The following is a 9,144-nucleotide window of genomic DNA, read 5'->3' on the forward strand; positions in this document are numbered from 1 at the left end:
ACCTGGAATAAAAAAAAACACCTGGTGTATATTTGGGGACCCCCAGAGTCTATTTCGCTAGTTTTAAACTTTGTCCCCCAACTTTGTTATTTTTCGCTCCCAAAACAAAAGTACGCCCTGCTCCAGGCCCGCGAATAATGTTATATATATCAAAATTGACAGTTTACCTTTGGGGAACTGTCCAAGGGGTGCTGGGTGGTTTCTGGAAGTTTGTACCCCAAAACCCCAATTCTGCACTTTTATTCAACACATATTCATAGGTGATACTTTTTCGCGGGGTTCTAACCATTGACTTTCCGCACCGGCAAAAAGTCAGAAGAATTGAATACGGCGATAAGTTCAGATTGGCGAAATGACGTGATCATCGAAAAAGTATCGCCGGCAATTGAATATGGCCCTATGTGTATTTATGCAATTTTATTATTGCATATATGAGTCAGGAAAGTATTGGAGAGCTTTTTGTAGTTCAATTGATGCCTAATAGCAATGCGTTTTTGCACATAAAATAAAGTTTACAACATGAGTGTAAAAGGGGTGCGTCTGTGACGTGTGCTGGCATAAATCACTGCAATGTTGCTAACTAGAACCCATCTCAAGCTCTGCATATTGGTGTAAATACACTATTTTTGCAACATAACTTATTCTCATTTTGTGTCCAACTCTGCATCAGTTCCAATAGCTGATTTATGAGCATGTTTGTGTGTATGACCATCACAGTGTGGCAGTTATTATTCAGTTATTTATCTTTGTTTTTTTCATAACTTTCTGAATTACACGCTTCTGTATAATACATCCATACTTCTATTATTACACTGACCTGACTGGTAGAAGCACGACTCCCTAAAAAAGAGATAAGCACCAGGTTTAAGCCATCCAATCATCTTTTTCGTAAGAGCCACTAACTCAGCGTCCGTCAGGTACATGAAGAGCCAGTTAGAGAATATAAAATCAAAACTGGGGATAAGAAAGAGCAGACATCATTGTGTTTGTGTCTTTTATCACGTACCTTACACTACTTTATTTGGCACTTTTTCATTTGTGTGTCTTCTCGCAACATTGGAACATGTTACTAGAAGTGATATAACACAGAATGCTTTAATAGAGCAACGCACCTATGACTGGGTAGGTCCAAATTAGTGACATCAGCTTGCAGGAAAGTGATGTTATCATGATGACTATTGTCTTGACGGTTCTTGTCAATAAAATTCTGCATGAAGTCCACCGCAGTCACTTGCTTGGCTAACTTAGCAAGACTTCCAGTATATCGGCTGAAAGGAAGAGTGGAGCAAGTTAAATCCTTTGTAGAAAGTATACAATGTCATGAGCATAAACAAACAAGAATGTATCCTCAACTCAGAAGATACTTCACATTATGCTGAGGTAAGTGGTGATGCTGCTGTAAGTTACAAGTCTTGTTACTGGAATGAATAGCCAACACTTGTTCATTCTGTTATTGGCCCGCCATTGCAGTCCAGGTTTTAAGAATATCCATGCTTGACTCCAGATGGTAAAATCAAATTAACTGAGGTATTAATTACTCAAGTATGGATATCCTTAATACCTGCACTGTAATGGCGGCGTTTGGGAACCTCTGCTTTAATCTATAATGGTCTCTTTGGTTTTAGGGGCCAAGCAAAATTCTCACTGGGAAAAGTGACTCAATTTTCTTTCATTCAGTGTTGCTTCCACTTTTGTAAACTAAGGGCCTGATTCAGATTTGGGAATAGAGTGATATAGCAAGTAACTGTGCCCATTGGTAAGACCATGCTGCACTGCAGGTGGGGCAGATGTACCATGTGCAGTTAGATTTGGGAGGGATGTGTCCAACCTGAAATCTAAACAGCAGTGTAAAAATAAAGCTGTCTAGCATTTATAGGCTACATGCAAAAGCAGCCAGCATTTACCCTATATGCAAAAAAAGTATGTATTGCACACCTTGCATTGCAGCATGGCTTGTCCAGGTGCACAGTTACTGGCTCTATCTCACTCTGGGCCGGATTCAGACCCGGTCGCAAGAGCTGAGTGCTCGCAACTGGGTCAATGGTGGCCCACAGAGCATACGCACGACGGAGCCGGCTGCATCGTGCGCATGCGCGAGACCCGGCTAGCGACGGGCAATCCGTCGCTCCGGGTCTCGCACCAAAGGGGGCGAGCTGGCGATGTTGAGTGAGGTGTTCCCATGAGAACGCCTGCCATTTGGGGGCGGCCCCACTGACATCACTTGTGATGTCAGTGGAGAGCTTCCGGCTCTGTTAGAGCCGAAAGCTCTCTGGGGCTTGCGATGAACGAGACCCTACCACAAGGGTCTCGTCGCAAGCCTGGTGGTCGCGATGGTCTTGACCATCGCGACCATCATCATGGCCGCTCGCTATATCTGTGGGTGGTCACCCACAGCTATGCGAGTGGCCAAGAGGCCGCTCCGAAAAAAAAAAAAACGTCCCTGATTCAGAGCGACCGGGTCTGAATCAGGCCCTCTATTCCCAAATCTGAATCAGGCCCTAAGATTCACCAGTCATATGAGTCTAGAAAGATTCTAAACTGCACTCTCTATTGGGTCTATTTTATCCAGACTGTCCTGGGTATCTCTCTATGGCAGGGATGGGGAACCTCAGGCCCGGGGGCCATATAAGGCCCCCGGAATCATTTGGTCTGGCCCTCTGAGCTTTTCTCCGCTAGCCTCATCTGGCTAGAAGGGTGCCTAAAATGGCACCCTGCAGCCAGAATTTATGCAGCAGTGCTGCCTGTAGCGTCCTTAGAATGCTTTAGACAGTCACACAGCTGCCCTTTCAGCTCCCCGGAGCATCCTCAGGATGCTCTGGGCATTGCTGTAATCACCAGTGATTGTGGCGCCGCCCCTTGTAACATCATGCAGAGAGTGGGCATGCCCTGCTCCAGGCCCGCGAATAATGTTATATATATCAAAATGGCCCTCGGCAGAAAAAAGGTTCCCCACTCCTGCTCTATGGACTCTCCTTTATCCAGATCTCCCTGACAATCTATGGGCTCTCATTTATCCAGACTGCGTAAGCTGTGGGGGCCAAACTCTGGAATGCACTTATTAAATAAGAAAACCCCCATAGAAACGGGGTTGTCGCTACTGTCGGAAATGGAGGGACCACAGCAGATACTGCTCAGCCCCTCCATAATACATCTGGGGGATACTACATATTTGTAGTCATCCCCAAAACTGGGTGTTTTCAGGGAATCTGCTGCAAATATTTAAGGATAAATGGGCCCTTAAGAGAGTTGTCTTCCCATGAACATATGAACCAGGCTATCAATTCTCTAGGCACAATTGCTAGGATTCAGCTGACAGGACAGTTGTTGCAATGGCTGTAGAACACTTAGCAGTGTACAGTAAAGTATGCAAACATAACATTTGTCTGTTCATAATTACATATACTCATATACATAACTGAACGTGCAGAATTTCTTACCCTATCCCAGCCCCAAGCTCCAGCACATTTAATCCATCTAAGCAAGGCAACAGTGAAATGATTTCTGGGGTCTCTTCTGTGGATAAGAGCTCAGCATTTGTGTCCAGCATCATCTCCTGCACTGTAGCATCACGTGAGTGCTCTTCCCAAAACCGGGTCATAGTCTGTCTCACCTCTAATAGGAAAGAGAATGTACATTGTTACCGAGTCATACGCTCTGTCCACACGTTACATAGGGTCTGATTCAGAGACTGTCGCAATTCCGATGTTTTCGCAAATGGGTGATGTTTTTCAACAGCGCATGCATCAGACGCACTGCGCATGTGCCACGAAGATCTTGTGACGGCGGTCACAGAGAGGATTATTCACAAAGTGATTGACTGTCAGACAAGTGATTGACCACTTGTGGGTAGTAACAGGTGGGTGGCAACTCAAACGCAGGCGTGAGAAGAGACTTGCAGCTGTACATGCTGCGTGAGTGGTCGATGAGCATCAATGGTATCGATGTTTGCGCAGAAGAGCGACAGTGGATGGATATGAGAAAGCAGCAGTGGGCGTCTTTATGCCGGCTGAGCTTGCGCAAGCATTAGCATATTTTAGTAGCTGCGTTCCGTGCAAATTCACAGCTGTGATCGCAATTTTGATTGATACTGAATCAGGCCCAATGTACAGTAGGAGACTTGCGCAATGTGCTCCTGCGTGCATCTCCAATTATTACAGTACTGTACACATAGCTTTATTTTTTTAAATACACAATATTTTAGTACCATAACCTTGCACTTAATTGAAACTCCACCAAAATATTACTCATGCATTATATGATCTAAATTGTTACTACCAGCACTAGGTGTAATCTGTCAGGACTGGTGGCACTATAGCAGAGACAGACGCAGCGATTAGCACTGGGCTGCATTCCCTGGGAGTAACGGCACTGGAAAAACAAGCACAGTGCTGATAGCACTAATGCTCTTCCCACACCCATGTACAGGTGGGTGTGAGCTAATAAAAGTGTTAAAAATAGAATAAAAGTTATTTACTGCTGGTGGACTACAGGCCCCAGCATGCCTGGCACAAGTCCTAGTTGGACATTGAGGTGGGCATGACATATTATTTTTACTACGTTATTTCTTAACAGGTAATACAAGATCCGTGCTGGTGAACATCCTGCACTTCCTAAGAGGGTTATTAGCTGCTTCCTCTACTCTGAATTGGCCGTAAAGTTACTGAACACGCTATTACTGTTCTCAGGCTACAACAGCCCGTCCCATCACTCCCTCGTTCCGCCACACTCAGCGCACAGAGGTGTGATGCAGTCTGAGACGTACTCCCTTCTACTGCAAATACACAGGAGCAAAGGATGCATATTGTGGGAAAAAAACACAAGAGATATGCATTTATGTTCAACTCTGCCTGAGATCCAGTATGTTCTCCCTATGCTTGTATGGGTGTCCTCCAGGTGCTCTGCTTTCCTCCAAAAAGACATACCTATAGGTTGACTGACTTCTGACAAAATGGACTACTGTGTGTTTATGTAATAGAGACATTAAGTTGTAACCTTCAATGGGGCAGGGCCTGAGGTAAATGATGAAATATTCTGCATAACATGATAGTACTGTGTAAGTAAAGGCGCACATCCACTAGGCGATATTAATGAGCGATTGCACGTTTACGACATTGTAATCGTGCAATCGCTCATTAATCGTGCACTATAATTTCGGAAGCGACCAGCGATGTGCGCTCCCGCTAGTCGTTTCCGACATTAATCATCGCCCGAACATTGCGGTCAATCTGCCAATAACGACAGATTGGCCATGTTTGGGGATGAGGGTGTCTGCACTGAACGACATATCGTTCAGTGTAGGCACTGCAAGGCTTGGGGAACAACGGTACGATTACGATGTTGTAATAGTACTGTCTTTCCCTAGTCGCCTAGTGGATAACAGGCGAACGGTTTATTCCCTAGTGCTTAAGGATAACAATGAACGGTTTAAAGCAGCATCCCAGTTGTCGTTACATTTTGGCTTATCTAGTTCTTACTTTTCCTGGGAAACCTCTGTTTCTGTAGTAATCCACCAGAGAAAACGATCATTGTTCACCATTTTAAAAAGGATGTTGAGTTGGACAGCTCCATACCAGTCTGCACTACCACACTCCTATTGCTGCTGTGTGAGACAAACTACGGAGGAAAAAAGGCCTTATGGTTCAGCCTGGATTCCCAAAGAGGGAATCAGTGGGTAGGATGATATTTTTTTCTTTAGCCCATCCAGAAATGCAGCTTTAAATGCAAATAAAACTACTGCCATATGTACTAACACAGGAAAAGTATTTGCACTTGGTAGTCTTTGCAGTTCAAGTGCACTTCTTAACTTTTTCGATGCAGATAACCGGAACTCCTCATCCACTTGTACCCCAAGTCATTCTCCTCGCCCGTAGCAACGAAGCAGTTTTTTCTTGTTTGTTTTTTAAAGTACTGTACCTGCTCCTCACGGTTACTGAGTACAAGTAGGTAGACACGCAAGGGACGGTGGAGGGGGACACGGTATGAGAAGGGGGGTGCTAGGAACTCATGTTATTGCTGACAGATGGGGGAGCCTTCATTTAAAATTAAGACAGTGAAAGACAGTGATAATAGCTAGCCACACATGGAATCCTGATTTTTGCGATTTGAGAAGGTGGATTAATGTCACCACAAAGTATTGATTATGGTGTATATTTAAAACAAAAACACATTCGCTTTTAGTTCACTTTCTTTAAAATGCATTAAGAAAAGACAACACTTTTTGGACATTTAGGTTAAATTTTATTTGACGTGTTATAAGAAGAAAAAAAAAAGAGTAATTTTTCTGAAAACGCAATTTTGAAAAGAAGAAAGCTAGGTATAACTTGTGGGGGTAACTGCATAAAAAAGTGAAGCAGCAAAGGGGTTACAGACAGAGGGGCCCATTCATCATTGTATATTTGCAGCTTAATCCCAGGAAACACGCGGTTTCGGGGATTAACTGCAAATATTACGTTTCCCCCAGATGTATGAAGGAGAGACCACAGCAGATATCTTTCATTGCTGCAGGCAACTGCATCCCTCATAGGTTCCTATGGGGGATGCGATGCTGCCATATTTACCAACATCCGTAAAGCGATGCATTCCGGCAGGGTAGTGTGACCTACTAGGGTAGTGCGACCAGTGCCATGGCACAGGGCACCGCAGGGCAGGGGGTGCTGTTTCGGCCTGTCAGTTTTCCTGTTTATTATCATTCTTACTTGTAGCTTCCTCTTCTTTTATCCCCAGTATCTCCTGGCCTCCCCTCTCTCTTCCCCATGAGGCCATGGCCCTTTTTCAGGTGCAGAATCTTATGTCCCTATTTAAAAAAAATTAAGGGGGGGGGGGGGCACACCAATGCTCTCTCTGGCACAGGGCACCAAAAAATCTAGTTACGGCTCTGCACTCCGGATATTGGATGTGAAGATGGTGTTAGCCTCTGTAGCCTATGAGATACACATCAAGTAATTACCCGGGAGAGGGTTCCTCTGGATGAAAGTAGACGTAATACTATAGCAGTCCTGCACTATCACAATTATGCATAATGGAAATACAACTGCACAGCACTGTAACTCTCACATACTGGACAGCAGACAGGACAGTGGTGATGCTGAGAACTGTTTAAAGTAAGAACTATGGCAATAACTAGGACAACTATGATACCCTCCAGCTGCTATGGTACTACATATCCCAGCATTCCCTTACACAGTTTTGTGATTAAGTCAAATAGGACCACATGCATCAGTAAAAGGGTAGGGCAAAGAATACAGAGTCAAGTAACAACGCAATTATACCGTGACAATGACGTCCCACACCCCACACACATCCCAGCAATGATCACTCACCATCTGCCATGGCTGCGGCTGCTACTGCAGGGCAATGTGTGACGTCAGAAGATGAAGACTCTTTTTCCATAAATTTACAGGTAAAATATATATCTACTTTATTATCTTGAACACAGGCTAAAAATATATTATATACACTATATATTATCTAATATAACAGTTTATATTAAAATATACTAGAAAAATAAAATTATAGAACTCCCTGGTCTCCCCTGGCTTTAATTCTCTATGACAGTGTGTATGGCCATTCTAGTGCGGCTGAAGCTTCTGCTGTATCTATTATATTTCCTGCCCCGAGGCGTCATTCAGACGACTGTCCGACGTGCAATGCGAAGAGCACTATATAATATTAGGTATATATAATGTACAAACACCGGAGCCACCCGACAAACAGCAAGCGTGACGTCACGGCCAACAGCGAGCAGCCTGACACTACTACCGGCAGATTACCTGACCACGCCCTACTTTGCGCTGATTGACTACAAGGTTCTCAGAAGGCGGCGAGAAGCCAATGAGAAACAATCGGGTGGAGCTGTCAGTACGGAGAGGGCGTGGTTTAGGCCAGTAAGTGTAATGCTGTTGGTGGTAGAGGAGGAGCTGCTGCTGGGGGAGTGGGTCGGATGGGAGATACGAGCTTGGCTATGAGCCAGGGATGGGGCCCCTGTTTGTTAGTAAAAGAACCTGTGTTCATGAGTCAGCACAATGCTTGGATTTCATCATACACATTATACAGACAGCTTCATGGATCCATTTTATATGTCCGAGATTATAATGACATGTACATGGTGGTGAGATTCATTTAACAGTGACTGTTCCACCTCATGCTCATTTCATTTTTCTGAAGGTTACTTGCAGGGTTTGGGGACCTGTGAGCCAGTGGGAGAGAGTTTTAAATGTGTCCTGCTGTTGTTGAACTACAAGTACCAGCATGCTAAAGAAAAACATTGTTTGCTGAGACCATGGGGGCCCATTTATCAAAGTGCATTTGAGGTAAATTCCCCGAAAACACCTGTTTTCGGGGGTTTACCTCAAATACTTAGTATCCCCCGAATGTATGAAGGAGGGACCGCAGCAGGTATCTCCGATACCTGCTGCGATCCCTCCATTGCTGCCGGCAGCCGCCTCCCCCATAGGTTCCTATGGGGGATGCGATGCTGCCAAATGTATCAATATCAGGAATGCGAAGCATTCCCGATATTGGCCCCAGCAGCTAACGCTATCTAAAGATAGCGTTAGCCGCTGTTTCCTATGGACACTTACCGCATATCAGCCGGCGGAGGGATCTGCCAGATCCCTCCGCCGGCAATGGGCGCCGCTCATGTGCAGTCCGCGGGACTGCGCATGCGCAGAAGCCCCGACTGCCCTCCGGAGACATCGCAGGGACGGGCTCTTTTAGGAGCCCGTCTCCCTGCATGTCCCGGATAATACATCCGGCAGATAGGATCACATTTTGCAATGCGATCAGGGGCGGTACTGCATGCCCTGATCGCATTGCAAAATGCGATCATTAATAAATGGGCCCCCATAAGAGCTGCTGGAGAATCAAGGTTGTCAGAGCCTGCTGTATGTACATGTGTTATCAGAGACACAGCCCAGCAGAACAATCACAGCAGCTAGCTTCCCACATTCTGTGACTCTTCTGTCAACTTGCATTACTGCAACTAAGCAGTGTGATTGCATCAGAAAATGCCAGATCACAGTGACATGTAGCCTCAAGCACAATAATATTCGTAGAGAAAGGAAGTTTTTTTTCTCCCTCGGCAGGCTGATATACAGTAAAGTGTGCAATCCTACAGGCTCTTTTTGGATTACACGACTTGTCATT

General features: G+C 45.0%; 1 protein-coding gene across 1 annotated transcript in view; it reads right to left on the minus strand.

The window, feature by feature from the left end:
* The window catches only part of LOC148530701 (uncharacterized), a 35,377-nt gene extending 27,616 nt beyond the window's left edge, over positions 1-7,761 (minus strand). Inside the window, exons 1-4 of the mRNA XM_088468327.1 lie at positions 7,320-7,761; positions 3,438-3,612; positions 1,113-1,268; positions 818-954 (exon numbers count right to left, since the gene is read on the minus strand). Of these exons, the coding sequence (XP_088324453.1) occupies positions 818-954; positions 1,113-1,268; positions 3,438-3,612; positions 7,320-7,389 (538 nt within the window). The 5' untranslated portion in view covers positions 7,390-7,761. The remainder of the gene's footprint in view (positions 1-817; positions 955-1,112; positions 1,269-3,437; positions 3,613-7,319) is intronic.
* Positions 7,762-9,144: the final 1,383 nt, after the last annotated feature.

Source organism: Taudactylus pleione, unplaced genomic scaffold (genome assembly GCF_031769625.1).
Source record: "Taudactylus pleione unplaced genomic scaffold, aTauple2 ptg000085l, whole genome shotgun sequence".
In the NCBI taxonomy this organism is placed as follows: domain Eukaryota; kingdom Metazoa; phylum Chordata; class Amphibia; order Anura; family Myobatrachidae; genus Taudactylus; species Taudactylus pleione.